The following is a 15,073-nucleotide window of genomic DNA, read 5'->3' as shown; positions in this document are numbered from 1 at the left end:
GTCGCCTTGTTCCTCGCAGCCTTGGTAAACTCCATGGAAATCCGCTAAGCGGGCACTTTGCGAATGGAATAAAAAACCAACACGTGAGGCAGAATATCAACAAGATCTCAAGTTTTTCAAATTCAAACAATGGCATTGACCGGTATCATTGTGCGATGTTGGGGGGGGGGGGGGGGGTGAGCAGCAAAGTCAGACACTGATTGTGTATTATATAGAAGGAGAACTCGTGATATGTGCATAGCTCCTCACAGAATGTTCAGCTCAATCAACGGTGATTCTTTTGATCAATCGTTCTTCCTCGGCAGAAACGGTCTCAAATGCGCTAGATAGCAAGAGACTCCCCGTTGGAGATTCGGGAGCGGTGACATCGGGGGAGCTAGTCCTTTTCCCTGGTTGAACAGCTTTGATGATCTCGCCCATTCGACTCAAGAGTTGGCGCGCCAACTGCAGGATGAGAACAATTTGCAGTGATGATGAGTGTGGTAAGGAGAAGGATCCGACTTGAACCGATGGCATGGTGACGTAGTCCTCTCGGGCCGTGACAGAGGAACGATCAAGGCATCCCTGCATGTTGGCAAATATTCGATCGTAGGTTTCAATCAGTCGAGTGTAACAGGACAGAATCAAGAGACATGAGCCCTGGTCAATCAGTGGCTCGGGTGGAGTGCTTTCGAGGGACTTCTCAGGAGACATCCCCTGGGTCTGCATACGGGCGGTTTCGAGATAGCGTGGATATAGTTTGTTGATGATCTCAATGAGGCGATGGGAGAGGTGAAAGGTCTGATCGATGGCAAAGTCTTTGTTCTTCCAACTGATTGGTTCATCTAGGGATGTAGGAGGTTCTGGAACCGATGTTTCGTGGGCGTATAGGTCGACATTGAGTTCTGACAAGTCACGAATGGTTGTAAGAAGGCACGCCGTCTTCGGCGCGTCCAAAGTGTCGCTTATCGGTGATGGCCGGCAAGGGGTATTCACTGTCGCGACAGAATGCTGCGACTCCATCATGACCCATTCCTGGTTGAACGTTTGTTGCCAATTTGCCGGAGGGGTCGACTGAATGGGACCATCTGTAACGGAGGGCCACATCCAGTCCGCGGTGGCAGAAAGGTCTGGTTCACCTTGGGCGACGTTGTAGATTCCCAATTCCTGTGATTCGGGAGAGGCACAGCGATCGGCCTGCAGAGCCCAGGGAGTACCAGTACTGTCTGCGAATGAAGTTTGCAGCAAGTTGGGGTCGTGGTCGACACCACCGAAGGAGTGTTGGTCCATATAGGTGGATAGAAGGGGGTTACATGGGTCATTCGGCAGGTTAGAGTGTTGTGTACATGCGAAAGAGGTGACATCAGATATGGGTGTTTTTGGTTTCTTAGGTTGTATGGAACGCCGAGACTGGCTCCAGCTACAGGTGGTTTTCGCTTTGGCGCAGCGTACACACGGACCACTCCCCGAGTGAATGCATCGCAACTTTTGACCGTGACAGCGGTCGCAGGCATGGCGCTGGTTAGGTTTGGCCATGATAGAGTGGGTGAAGTCGAGAGATCAGGAGTAGAAGTACAATAAGTTGGATTGAAAGGGACTAGCCAATCACGTGGGCCAGCACGCCTTAAGTCAGGTAACGTGATCCACCCTAAGGCCCGACCAATTGGAATCAAGAAGTCTGAATTGCTATTCCGCCCAATCTGCCAATTTAGGGGCTTGGAAAGGATTAACTACTATTAATGCGAGGTCTCACACATTTATTGAAAAAGACGACTGCTTCGCGAATTTGGTATACATACAATGCCAGCATGGTATGTACATCGACAGCCGTCTCAGGCCAAAAAATTTCTAGCCTATAACGCCGCTAGAAGCTACTTAGTAAATTAAGAGTGGCGTGAACGTGAGAAAAAGTCTAGGATCGGATATTGTTCTGTGAGCCTATAATCATTATGCAATACGCGCCCGCGTGTATACAATTTGGGAGCATTAAATTCGAATACCTAAATTATAGAATTAGGCTCCATAATTTGACGTTTTAACGTACTGACTGACACAGCAGCGGCAGTCGCCGGGAGGAGCAATGGTAGTACGAAGCCTCGCATAACTCGTTTCACTCGGCATCGTTCAGATCAGGGCTAATATCAGGGCTATGTAATCGGCCAGAGGGTACCTCCAGGGCTAGGTAGGCACTAACACCTCAAGCATTCACATCAAATCATCATTTCTCATTCCTCGGCCGCCTCCCTCATCTCCGTAAGGTCCTTTTGCATCTCATTTTCCATTTCCTCCCAGTATGCTTCTTCCTCCAAACGTTCTTTCTCTTTCTTTGCTGCAAGTGCCACGTCGCTTAATTCTTCAAACATCCACCATCCAGAGAACGGCTGGATAGAATCTTTCACCGGTTCTCCATCAGAGACTTTAGCGTTCGCCCCAGACTTTGCTCCAATACCCACCATACCAGCTACTATAGAGGTCTTGAGTTCACGGCCATTATCATTCACCTTGATGGGCACACTGACTTATCCAATTGGTATATCGGTCGTCTCGATACGGGGATATGTATTCCCTTTCCACTTGACCCCCTGAGGATTATAGATGCTCTTTCCCTCTGTGTTCCAGAAGCAGAAAGCCGTGACCCATCCTGAGAGATACTCAGGATCGCTTCCCATTGATTGGAAGTGGACACACCGGTTCCAGAAATCCGCCACGTCGGGGGAAGAGGGGTCGTCGAAAGAGGTGACAAATTTCTCTAGAACCGGTTTGAGAATCGATGCAAAGTGAGTTGGCTCTTCACCGAACGTCGAAAGCTTATCGATTTTGCCTTGAAGCTGTTGCCAGTCCGCTCTCTCACCGAGCAAAGTGACCGAGGGAATACCGCATAGCAGTTCCATCTCATAGGAGAAGTAGTTTTGTATCGTCCCCATCACAATCACGGCAGCAACAATCTTGTCCGCCGTAGTAGTAGTACTAAAGGATGGCATGATCCAATCGCATAGCTCTGGGTCGACCACACTCGGCCGAATAAGCTCTGCCAGTTGGACTGCTAACTGGCCCATATCTGTATCTTCCGAGTCGATAGTTCCAACATCTATTACTTTGAGAAGCTTCTGGGCCCTATGCTCGACAAAATGCGAACGTAGTTCCTCCGCATGGGCGTTGATAAAGAAGCTTAGCTGGACTATGATAGAAAACCACACATCTTCCGGTCGCAAGATTAGATTGTGGTGGTCGGCATAAGCATGCCAGACTGCTCGCACGAAGCCGTGTTGGCTAGGTGTGATCTGAGCGTGAGAGACACCGGGAGGTCTAGAGATAGAGCTTTGGAGAAGCTTCTTGCAGCGATAGTATTCGGTTTCACATGCGTCTTTGAGGAAACCCTCGACGTTTTCGAATCTCGAGCCTTTCCAGGCCATTGGTTCTTTGTCGGAAGTCTTCAGCGTGATGGGCATCTTGGGGTTTCGACGTGTGAGCCAACTCGGATTCAGCGCCACGGAGGTAAAGGCTACCAGGAGTGCTGGCTGCGTTGACAAGGAAATATGAGAAGAGGTAGGTGTGGCGGGGTTGCTAGGACGAGAAGTTATGGGGAAGAAGTAGGTAATAATCGCGCTGACTATGGCACAGGTAAGTGTCGCGCGCAGTGGAGCCGCATATCCTGAGTCGCCTCGTAGAAAGGACCCTCTGTTTGGGACATGGCCACAGCGATTCCTCCGCCGACTTGTGCTGCAGTAAAGGAAGTTCCGCTCTGTACTTGTGCAGAACACTGAATATCTTTTCCATCGGCATAAATAGAGACCTTGTCACCTCTCCGAGATGTGCTTATGATATTGCCCTCTGGACCAGCAGCGCCAACATCGATGATTGGAAAAAGCTGCCCGGAGGCATACCATGCAGGAAGCTGCTTCACTTCCACATCTCCAGTTGATGCATCGGCTCGATTACCAGCAGCGGCCACAATGGGCAGTCCCATAGTGGTCAACTTGGACAAATACTCTCTTAGCAAAGTGTAAGGTCTTCGGTCCAGAGGCAGTTTATCAAAGGTTTGCTTGGTGGCAGCTGAGATTATGAGAACCGATTTGGCGTATCTTGTAGGCTCTCTGTTCTCTTTCTCCGCATCCTCTTTGTCTTTGGTGAGGTCATCGATTACTTGCTTGAACCCCTGGGTGATACTCGACCCGCTAACGAACCCCAGAAGAACAGGTATCAATCTCGCTTCCTTGGCGACGCCGTAGGTGGTGCCTAGAGCCTTCTCGGCGACGCATGTACTATGCTTCGTCGGAGATACTGGCCTTCCGTTGTGAACAGGGGTCATCAATGACTGCTCCACTCGCCCTTCGAACTCCTATAACCCTGTATCTCATTGAATTTTGTCGGCCACGATAGTCTGCAATCCTTGGAAGAGGGGATCACTGACATTGGCATATTCCGATTGGATTCCCTAAGTAGGCTAAGTTAGTGAAGGACATCGGAAAGGCAGTTTCGAAAGGGAAAAGGGAGGGGGGTGGGGGCCCTTATGTCCTCAAGATGATAAATAAAGATACCCCGGCCAGCTTCCTTCGGGTATCTGTATTCAGGGGAACATGACCAGTCCTCGCCATCGGTAGTCCATGAATCAATATGTGATGAACCAGTAACGTCTTTGATCGAATCCTCGAGCCGGGGAAGAAGGCTTTGATCGGTGCCATTTCTAGGAACAACCAGATATGACACGGGTTGATCCCTTTTACTGACGGTCGGTCTGTTTGATTCCAAGATATGTGTATCGTGATGTGCTTTGCGGTTCACAGCGAATCCATTGCAGAGGGTAAGGAACAGAAGGAATAGTCTCACTCGCAACTTGAAAAGTAGAAGTGGTTGAATACGTCAGAGTTTGAGCAAAGGCAGAAGTGAGTGAGTCTGACTGAGAAAAATGCTATATACTAAACCTTACCCCGTTAGTACGGGGGGCCTCGGCGTAACACACTAGATCATAGCTGATTCTGGCCTTAACTAAGGCAATCAGGCGGAGACCAAGGTAGACTGCGATCCTATCCTTACACGGATGATGATAATGATGATATATCCATTTGCCCGATGTAGTTAGCTAGCCTTACATACAACCTTCCGCAGATTGGCTCCTGGAAGGGTTGAGGCTCTAACCTCGAGTATTCTAACCCCCTGCAATCTCAGGACACACGTGTTGAGATAACAAACGACTGCACATCGCTAGCTCTGGTGAAAAAGTTGAAATAATTCCTTGCCATAGACCTAGGGTCTTTCATATTGGTGATTACAGACTTCTTCATTAGGGATTAGGTTTGACATAGTACTAAGTTAGCGCTAAACCCGATGGTACACTATCGAAATAGGATGGGTGTATGTCCACGGGTATGGGACCTCCCATTGATAATCAGTCCTTTCCTACCTAGGTATATTTTGATTAGTGAAGCGTACGAGGGGTGAGTGGCGCAGTGGTAGGGCCATTGGAAACCTACCGAATTTAGGGGTATGGTGCATTACGATGCTTGAGGACGTAATCAACCATTATCCCTATTCGGCAGGTCATAGTCGATTCCTATCACCCTCGCAATACCTCTACCTAGGCACCCTATGACGACCCGTGACCTGGGCGGCGAGTAGGCCCTGATAGGGGTATAGACCCACCACGGAGTGGCTAAGGCGTATTCAACTACGGATTTAGCCCGGACGAATAGTAACAGCACACTATTATCTTGATATCTCCTGTATCAGTGACGACCCGCTTACTGTTAGGAATTCCCCTATGTGACAAGCTCTAGTATTGAACGATATATGTATATTGGAGAATAAGGCGAGGCATAAAACTAGGCCTTATAGGTGGCGGAACCACCCAGCGGGATAAGGCTCTTTACTTAAGGATAGCTACTTTGCTATAGCGTCACAGTCTACACTTACCAGTGGAACCAGAGAGGAAATAGGTTATATTCATTCTGGGATAGCTAGCTGCTGAGCTAACCTATCCTGGTCCTGTATCTAAAAGGGGGTACAGGCTGGTTCTGCACCACTCACGCGTAGCCGCTAGGACACCAGGCGGCTAAATCGGGCAAATGAACCACTAATACTAATACTACTAGTAGTGAAGCGTACGTCCCTTACGATTGTCCAAATTGGGCGGAATATGATGATGATGATGGATTCATTTGCCCGATGTAGCTAGCTTTACATACATGCTGCTATGCCAGAGTGCTAACGGAACCACCTGTAGCAGAGAAAGTGGCTGCCCACGTCGTGGATGCGTAGAGGGATCCTCCATCCTCTCTCCTCCCTCTCCAGTACATTCCGTCTCTACGTTTCTACCCCTTCCTTTTGGCTACCCATAGATTCAATCTCTTCTTCAACTGAAAGGACCTGGCATTGTACTCGATACAGGTCATTTACGCCATGAGGTTATATTCCGGATGCGTGTTGGCAAACTTCCAGAGATGATCGAGGACACGGCCGATGAAGACCTCCCAACCCGGGCGCATGGATAGCTTATCTCTGGAGAACTGCCCTGACCTGGACCACCGAAGATGAGGACTGTATAGCCAAGGCTCTGGTGGATGAAGGCGTTGACGAAGCAGATTTCTTCTTGAGTGGAGTCACTGCCACCGACGTTGATTAGAATCGAGGTCTTCTGGCCATGAGGAACGCGCTTGTCCGCTGGCGGGAGGTCACGATAGCGTGGGAGCTTAACTTTGTGCTCGTAAGGGATTTTGAGGAAATAGACATCGCCGTCAAGGGACCTGCCATCAGTTATCAACCTCATCATCTCGTATTTCGTTGTGTTCCTGGATTAGGGCTTGGCAGATTCGGCGCTTCGGTGGTCGGTGGTGGAGACCTCGTCGATCTTTTTGTCAGCGCCGAATATGCAAGCACCGAAAGTGCAAAGAATCGAATTCGCTTTTCGTTTTTTAGTTGATACAATCATGAGCTTAGAAATCAATTGTCGATTTGGCTTTCTTTTTATTGCCCGCGTTTCCTTCGCTATATCGTTAGCACGTAGCAGAAGTTGAAGCAGTCGATTCAGCATGGCGAACAGCAATACTTCGACAGATAACAGTCTCAAAGGCCTCGAGAAGCCAGTTGAAAATCCGGCTCCCGCGGAAAGTGGCAACGGCGATGATGATAGGGAGAGGCTGAGTCCAATGAAGACGTGGTTGCTGGTGTCATCGCTTTGTGTAGGATATTATGCGCAAGTCTGCAGTCTCCAACACCGCTAACAGCTTCTAGCTTTCTACTTTCATTGCCGCCCTAGAGCAGGTAAGATCAATTGATCAAGAAAATGACGGATTGACGAGCTAACTGGATCCAGACCATCATTTCGACTGCTGCCGAGTCCATTTCGCGTTCCCTCAATATTTCCTCACTGGATTTCACCTGGATTGGAACGGCTTATCTTCTCCCCGCTGCAGGTATGAAGATCGTCCCTCTCAACTAAATAACTCGCGGAATATCCTCATTGCTCTAACTGTTTCCAGCCGCGACGCCACCATGGGGCAAACTGAGCGACATTTTCGGCCGCAAGGTAAATCTGATTGAATCCAGGCTTTTGCGACAGCACCGCTAACTCATCCTTAGCCAATCATCATGATCAGCATCATCATCTTTTTTATTGGATCCCTGATCGGTGCCTTATCAACCAACATTCAAATGCTCCTCGCGGGCCGTGTCATCCAAGGCACTGGCGGCGGCGGTATCCTGGGCCTCTCTGCTACCGTCATCGGCGACGTCTTCAGCCCTCGGTAGGTCCAGTCCGCCTTCCCTTTTTCTCGATCTCACCCTGATCATATATACAGGGAGCGAAGCAAATACTATGGTTTACTTGGTGTGACCTGGGGTGCAGCTTGCGGCCTGGGTCCCATCATCGGTGGTGCATTCTGTGAATACGTAACTTGGCGCTGGTGCTTCTGGATCAACTGTATGTTCCACTTCGCTTTGAAATTCTCCGAGTCTACAACCTAACAAAGAGTTCTAGTGCCAGTTTCTGGCGTAGCGGGTGGGCTAGTGTTCTTCTTCCTGGAAGTGCACACCCCACGCACCCCTATCATCGAAGGCCTCCTCGCAATGGACTGGCTGGGCACCATCACCATAGTTGGCGCAACCGTCATGTTTTTGTTAGGACTCGGCTACGGAGGCATTGCTTACCCCTGGAATTCAGCAACCGTGGTGTGCCTCATCGTGTTCGGGATCGTGACGGTCGTCGTCTACGCGCTGATTGAATGGAAAGTCGCCAAATACCCCATCACTCCGCTTCGCCTGTTCAAGTCCACCTCCAACCTCGCTACCTTTGGCCTCGCCTACATCCACGGCCTCGTCTTCATCGCAGACCTTTACTACCTCCCGCTCTACTTCCAGATCGTCCTCGGTGCCACCCCCCTCCTCTCCGGCGTCTACCTCCTCCCAGTAGCAGTAACGCTCTGCATGACCTCCACATTGGCAGGAGTATACATCAGCCACACCGGCCGTTATCGGCCACCGATCTACTTCGGTTTGGTGCTGACGATCATCGGCCACGGGCTGTACATCAATCTACAGCCCTACGCAAGCTGGTCCCGAATCATCATCTTCCAGATCATTGCAGGATGGGGCCTCGGCCCACTCTTCCAGGCGCCTATCATCGCAATCTTCTCCCTGACCAAACCAGCGGACACAGCCAGCGCCGCGGCAACGGTCTTTTTCACCCGAGATATTGCAACCGCCATGTCAATTGTGTTCGGAGGCGTGATCTTCCAGAGCCGGATCCGCGCGTACAAGAGTGACATCGAGGGAGTTGTTTCGCCCGCGTTGGCCGAGCTGATCACGAATGGCGGTGCGACGACAGCGTCTGATCAGATTCGGGGCTTGCCGGATGCAGCGCGGAGCCTGGTTAGGGATCGGTACAACGCTGCACTCCGGACTGAATGGATTTTCTATACCGCGCTCGGTGGGGCAGCGCTCCTGATGAGCTTGGGTATTAGCAAACAGCTCCTCTCAAGAGAACACAAGATCAATAAGACCGGTCTCGACATTCAAGAGGCGAGTCGGCTGGAAGAGCTGGAGAAGGAGAAGAATAAAGAGGCAACTAGCTCGGTATAATATGGTTGGACTAGGATGGGGCTTGGGGTTGTTTCATTCCCGTCGAAAGAATACTCGGGATGACATTTGGCTGGAATGATGAGACGTCGGGTTATTTAGGTACTGTCTTTTTTTAGTTATCAACCGTGTAAGATGCTCTGGTTGAATGCTTTTCTATATTATAAATACTAATAATTGTTACGGTGTGAAGGGTTTCATGCCTGTCATTGTTAGATTTGGGTGTATATGTCGCCGGCCTACGTAGCATGACCATCTTGATTGAAATATCTGATGTTTAATCGCAAAAGTTCTCTACGGTACAGTGGTTTTCACTTGCTCCTTGGTATAAGCTCGGTGCCTTTGAAGACACAGAGTATTCACAGTGCATTGGCGAGACTTCAAAGAGACTGAATATCCGCGATCATCTTTCGCGCAGCTCTTACTTGAAGAGAGTTAGGGTTATACATTGATACACTTAGGTTTCAAAGAAGAACTTCCCACTTCCCATTGCCAGTATTACCTAGGCCTAAGAATATGCAGAGTTCAACACGCCCACACGCCGAGTACTAAGGGGGAAATGCGACTAGAAACATGGCCCAACCGAACTCCATCGATGTCTAGCACGAGCTTTTTGGTTCGAAAAGTGGTATCACGCGGAAAGAAGAGGAAAAAGAAAATAAACGCAAATGCGTGGGAGAGCACACAACAAAGACGGAGAAGCACGGGAGGGATTGGGGGTAGATGCGTCGTCTACTACCTCGATCCGACTTCGAACTCTCCCGCAAAAGCAAACGGCGGGAATTGTGCAGGTCGAAAATCGGGAGGGCGGGAGAAAGTGAGGGATGTAACATACCTGGCTTATTCCGCCGAGAAGAACACTGCGTCCACGGACCGAAACCGTTGCTGGTGAAGTTTTTATTAGTAGGCGGTAGATAGGGGCGTCGAATAGGTGGAGCTGTAGAAGCACAATGCCAGTAGTATCCAGAAAGATCGGGGGCAGCAGACTGGGAGAAGACAGTTGTGCGATGAGAGATGCCTGGACTGGCACTTGCGAAGTAACAAAAGCACTGTTCGTTTACGAGGGCCGTCGACGCTTGGTATCGGGATTTGTGGTGTCCGCGATCTCCCAGTCGTCTTCTTCCTCACGGGATCGTTTGGTGGAAGGGTTGTCAGGATTGTGGGAATCAGTAAGGGAAGGGTCTGCTCCACCCAGTTCAATGGCCTCCGAGACTTCAAAGTCGGGATAAAAGTCCCCATCATCCGCTTCGCCGGACGGGTCATCGTCGACATCGAAATTGTCCTCGGGGTACTGCTCGGCCCCATCGCCCTCGGCGTACTCGAGTTGGTCATCCTGGTGATCCTTGGCAGGAGTCTGCATCAAATCTTCAGCGATACCGAGCAGATCATCCTCAGGTTCAGGAGTTCGCGCCTGGAATGCGGGGTCCTCCCGAGGAGCATTGTCCAATGTCGATTCCGACTGCTCGTATGAGGCATGGTCGACGTCGTGTGGTGCAGTATTGGCCAGGGCACCCTCATCTCTAGCAGCCGCATCAGCATCCCTTGGATTCTCCTGCTCGTGGATTGAAGAGATATCGACGGGATGGGCATCATCCTCCGTTTCTTCAAGGCTGCCTTCCTCGTTAGGGTGTGCTTCATGAAACTCGGGCACTTCCGGGCCATCAGCTTGATCATGTTCGGGGTACTCTTCATCCTCGCCCTCATGTTCATCTTCGCCAGAAGGGTCCGATGTATGTTCATCGTCATCCCCATCTGCTGTTGCTTCAACAGAAGGTTCTTTTGTGCCAGCAGGCTCAGATACCGGAGCAACGGTGGCCGACGACTCCGTTCTCGGAGCCTCAGAATCATCGCGCTCTTTCTGATAACCATCGTGGGACAGTGAGCCTTCCTGATCAAGGTTCTGCTCTTCTTGACCCGCATCTTCTTCTTCATGCGAAGACTCGACAGTGGCATTCTCAGGAGGATCAGGGTCATGACTACCGGAGACATCCTCATGATCAAGGCGGTCCTCGGCATGACTGGTATCATCTGCATCATGATCAAATTCGTGCGGCACCTGCTCTTGCTCTTTCTTTGACTGAGTGACTGGATGAACGTCATGAGATTCATAAACATGATCCTCACTCGTTTCAACATCTTCCTGGATGTTCTTGGTTTCTTCCGCGACAAGTCCAGCATCACCATAGTCATCCCACAGGTGAATCTGGGAAAGTCCCTTGCCATCCTTGGCAGAAGCATCAAGGCCGGCAAGCTCCGACTCAACAGTCGGCTTGCTCCCAAGAGTGATGTACAGAGCTTCTGGCTCATGCGTCCCATCATTGTGGCAAAGTCGAAGATAAATATCTAGGATCTGATGCAAGGTCATTTTAGTTGTGTGAGAGGAGTCCTGTAGGCGAATATTAGCATCAGATCCGCTTCAATCTTGGAGCGTGCAAGACGCTGCGCTTACCTCTGTTATTTGGATACCGAGCGACTCGATATCGATAACAAGAACCTCATCATCGGCCACATTATCCATGAGCACCTCACGAAGAGAGCTGAACAATTTACCAACGTTGTCATATGCCACATCTTCATCATGAAGGAAAAATGTCTCTGCCGAATCACCTTCAACGGGCGGAAACAGGGAAATTTCATTATCTTGGTAAATGACCTTCACTGGATGGAGAGACTCGTCATCGTGTATGGCCTGGCCTTCTGTTTCATGCGACGTATGAGCCTCGGCATGCTCTGCATTGTCGTTGTCTGTTTCATGGGAGGGTGGCTTAGCCTGCAAGGCTTCGGCATTTTCAACCGGGGAATCGAGAGGCGGTTGTTCTTCAGTACTTGGAGCGTTTTCTTCAGTTGTCTCGTTAGTCTTTTCACCAAGTTCGATCTTTTCATGATCGGCGGTAGCGTCGGCCTTCTTGGGAACTTCGATTTCGCCCTGTTCGGTCCCGATAAGTCCTAGCGAGGTATCCTGCTCTGTCCTTTCCAAGCTCTTCACCGTGGCATTCGGTGGAGGTACTACAGAAGATGGATCTGCAACTCCTTCACCCTCCTGGACAGGCTCCGCCGCTTCAGGGGCAGGTTGGCTGGGCTTGTTCGTCTCGTCCCCCATACCGGGTGAGACCTCAATATGAATGCTGGGAACAGCAGCTTCGGTAGCTTCTGTCTGATCACCCTCAAGCATTTCTGCTTCGTATGTAGTTTCTTCATATTGGACATCAATATCATTGTCCTCTTGGGCGTAGTTCTCGACATCAACCATCGAACCTTCTGAAGGTTCGTCTGCCATGTCGGCATCATCATTCGCATCGTTAGGGAAAAGCGAGGGGTGGGAGGTGTTAGGAAAGTCATCTGCACCCATCATGTCACTATCCATGTTGGAGACGTGATCCTCCATCAGATCAATGTCGATATCAAAGTCGTCAGCCTGGCCCTGGTAGGGCGAGGCCATCTCCATCGAATCCTCAATAGGAGGGACTTCCATGGTAGGGAATGCTAGGGAAGAGGTGGTGGTCATGGCATGGAGACGCGTCAAAAGGTTGGTGCCCGAGGACGTGTCGAGAGGTTCGATGGTGGCGTTTACGAGAGGCGGGATTGCAAGGAGAATAAGCGAGCCCAATAAGGACTTGAGAAAACGGGGAACGCGAGCTCCTGAGTCAAGTGAAAGATGAGACTAGTGGGCAACCCGCGATCATCAGTGAGGACGAGGGCGAAGACGATGAAGGGAGGGGACAGAAAAGTTGAGTCGCTGAAGACTAAGCGAAGGGGGGTGGTGCACGGGCCAACGTCGAAGAGAACAGAGTAGCTGCCCGCGGGCGACTTGATCCATCAACATCACAGGGGCTCACGCTTGCACTGGTGGCCACGGCTCAAATCACTGCGCAACGTCCCTTTCTTATCAATTTGCAATTCTTGAATCATCATGGTACGCGCCCCATAATGGCCCTCTCCCCGTGAGGACCTGTCCGACTAACCGTCATACGCACTACAGGTCGTTCTCGCAGCATCGATATGTACTCGCGGAGGCAAGGCTGTCCTCTCGCGCCAATTCCGCGAAATCTCTCGGTCACGAATTGAGGCCCTCCTCGCCGCATTTCCCAAACTCGCCGACTCTGGAACCCAACACACCACCGTCGAACAAGACAACGTACGCTTTGTGTACCAGCCATTGGACGAGCTGTACATTGTCTTGATCACAAACCGCCAGTCCAACATCCTCCAGGACATTGACAGCCTTCATCTCTTCGCTCAAGTGACTACCAGCATCTGTAAGAGCCTGGACGAACGGGAGATTGTCCGCAATGCCTTCGAGCTGCTTAGCGCATTCGACGAATTGGTGACATTGGGCTACCGGGAGAATCTGTCTCTGACTCAGATCAAGACGTTTTTGGAAATGGAAAGTCACGAGGAGAGAATTCAAGAGATCATCGAGCGGGTATGGCTAAGCTGGGACTGTGAGGTTATTTACATGCTGACACTGGTCGGCAGAACAAAGAATTGGAAGCCAGTGAAGAGCGCAAGCGGAAGGCGAAGCAGCTGGAGATGCAGCGCAAAGAAGCTGCCCGCACAGGACGGGGTGTTACACCGAAGACACCGTCTTACCCCGTCTACACACCTCCCGCGCGCCCAGCAGTGCCCGATATTTACGATTCTTATGAGGCAGAGAAGAAGAAGTCTTTTGCCAAGTGCGTGTCTTGAAGTATTGCTATCAGAACCAGCCGATTCTGACGAACTGTTCATTTAGGCCCCTCCCCACTCGCGGCAAGGGTATGCAACTCGGCAAGAAGTCCAAGGCAACCGATATCTACGAGAAGGTCCGGGGTGATCTAGGCCCCGAACCCGAGGAGGAGAGCCCGCTGGTGCCTTCGCAAGTGTCGACCCCTGTTCAAGAGCCTGTTTCCGGTCGCGAATCGCTCGCTGCGGACCGCGAGCCCATCCATGTTACCATTGCCGAGACGATCTCCGCCACCCTTTCCCGGGAAGGCGCCCTCAAATCATTCGAAGTCAAGGGAGACCTTCAGCTCCGCATCACCGATCCGTCCTTCACAAAGTTGCGACTCGATCTCCAGGCGAATCCTACCCACGGCGCACAATTCCGCACACATCCCAATGTCGACAAGGCCCTCTTCACCAGCTCTTCCGCGATCCAACTCAAGGACACCTCCAAGCGGTTCCCCGCCAACAACGCAATCGGTGTTCTGCGGTGGCGCGTAGCCAGCTCGGCTGATAATGCCGAGATCCTTCCCATCACATTTACTGTGTGGGTGAACAAGGGTTCTGACTCCACTACCGTGACTGTGGAGTACGAGCTCACGGGCTCCGAGAGTCTGCGGGATGTTGTTGTCACCATTCCCTACGGTGCTACAGAGCCATCAGTGTCGAGCTTCGATGCCGTATACGAGGTCTCTGGTGACAGCCTTGACTGGAACTTGGGGGCGGTCGATGAGTCGAACCCCTCAGGTAGCTTCGAGTTCGAGTCCACCGATGGCGACGAGAATGAATTCTTCCCGATGAGTGTTCGATTCACCAAGACCCAACCCTTCGTGGATGTGGATGTCACGAATGTTTCGCTGTTGGAGATGGAGGGTGAAAGCGCTGGTTTCTCCAAGGACGTCCGTAGCGTCGCGGAGAATTACCTCATCGAGTAATTTGGGAATTTGACTGTATAGACCTCTGTGGAATACTAATGACGTTCTGATTGTGGATTCCTGGTATCTTTTGCGCTTCCAAGATCTTGTTCTCAGCCCCTTTTTGATTGCCTTTTTTGCAAAGCCGTTCTCGCCCTTCGTAGGGCCGTGTCTTAGTCCTACACAAATTGACACTTTCAACTAGACTTCCAATATTGACTAGTGCTGGATCTACAGTCCCTCTTCGGCCATATCGCTATCAATTCTGCCGTTCAATGCTTCGCAGGCAAGCCTCATCAGGCTCTCACTCAGTGATGCTCGAAGTGATCATGCAGGCGTCATGCACGACGTCAGGATTATCCATCATTCGATCCAATGGCTGCTGAGCCCAAGGCTTGCAATGTCTATTC

The 15,073-nt window shown here is 50.8% G+C and overlaps 6 protein-coding genes across 6 annotated transcripts; 2 read left to right on the top strand and 4 right to left on the bottom strand.

Annotated features, from left to right (window-relative positions):
- Positions 1-261: 261 nt before the first annotated feature.
- fumR (Zn(II)2Cys6 domain-containing transcription factor fumR) lies at positions 262-1,269 on the bottom strand (the record flags this gene model as incomplete). The annotated part of the gene is made up of 1 exon (XM_056946691.1): positions 262-1,269. The coding sequence occupies one exon, from the start codon at positions 1,267-1,269 to the stop codon at positions 262-264; it is 1,008 nt and encodes a 335-aa protein (XP_056798690.1).
- A 1,229-nt stretch (positions 1,270-2,498) lies between these two features.
- On the bottom strand, positions 2,499-3,428 carry N7459_007522 (DUF4419 domain-containing protein; the record flags this gene model as incomplete). Its single annotated transcript, XM_056946690.1, has 1 exon — positions 2,499-3,428. One exon carries the CDS (start codon positions 3,426-3,428, stop codon positions 2,499-2,501), a length of 930 nt encoding a protein of 309 aa, XP_056798689.1.
- A 161-nt stretch (positions 3,429-3,589) lies between these two features.
- Positions 3,590-4,288, bottom strand: N7459_007521 (subtilase; the record flags this gene model as incomplete). The annotated part of the gene is made up of 1 exon (XM_056946689.1): positions 3,590-4,288. The coding sequence occupies one exon, from the start codon at positions 4,286-4,288 to the stop codon at positions 3,590-3,592; it is 699 nt and encodes a 232-aa protein (XP_056798688.1).
- Positions 4,289-7,004: 2,716 nt separating this feature from the next.
- Positions 7,005-9,051, top strand: N7459_007520 (uncharacterized protein; the record flags this gene model as incomplete). Its single annotated transcript, XM_056946688.1, has 7 exons — positions 7,005-7,154; positions 7,207-7,236; positions 7,289-7,388; positions 7,455-7,501; positions 7,555-7,718; positions 7,773-7,894; positions 7,952-9,051. The coding sequence occupies 7 exons, from the start codon at positions 7,005-7,007 to the stop codon at positions 9,049-9,051; spliced, it is 1,713 nt and encodes a 570-aa protein (XP_056798687.1).
- A 1,054-nt stretch (positions 9,052-10,105) lies between these two features.
- On the bottom strand, positions 10,106-12,553 carry N7459_007519 (uncharacterized protein; the record flags this gene model as incomplete). The annotated part of the gene is made up of 2 exons (XM_056946687.1): positions 10,106-11,434; positions 11,498-12,553. 2 exons carry the CDS (start codon positions 12,551-12,553, stop codon positions 10,106-10,108), a joined length of 2,385 nt encoding a protein of 794 aa, XP_056798686.1.
- A 405-nt stretch (positions 12,554-12,958) lies between these two features.
- N7459_007518 (coatomer subunit delta) lies at positions 12,959-14,684 on the top strand (the record flags this gene model as incomplete). The annotated part of the gene is made up of 4 exons (XM_056946686.1): positions 12,959-12,961; positions 13,028-13,471; positions 13,525-13,721; positions 13,781-14,684. The coding sequence occupies 4 exons, from the start codon at positions 12,959-12,961 to the stop codon at positions 14,682-14,684; spliced, it is 1,548 nt and encodes a 515-aa protein (XP_056798685.1).
- Positions 14,685-15,073: the final 389 nt, after the last annotated feature.

Source organism: Penicillium hispanicum (genome assembly GCF_028827665.1).
Source record: "Penicillium hispanicum strain IBT 35686 chromosome Unknown utg000006l_segment0_segment0, whole genome shotgun sequence".
Classification (NCBI taxonomy): domain Eukaryota; kingdom Fungi; phylum Ascomycota; class Eurotiomycetes; order Eurotiales; family Aspergillaceae; genus Penicillium; species Penicillium hispanicum.
The sequence above is the reverse complement of the archived record's forward strand: the minus strand, read 5'-3'. Positions and strand labels throughout refer to the sequence as shown.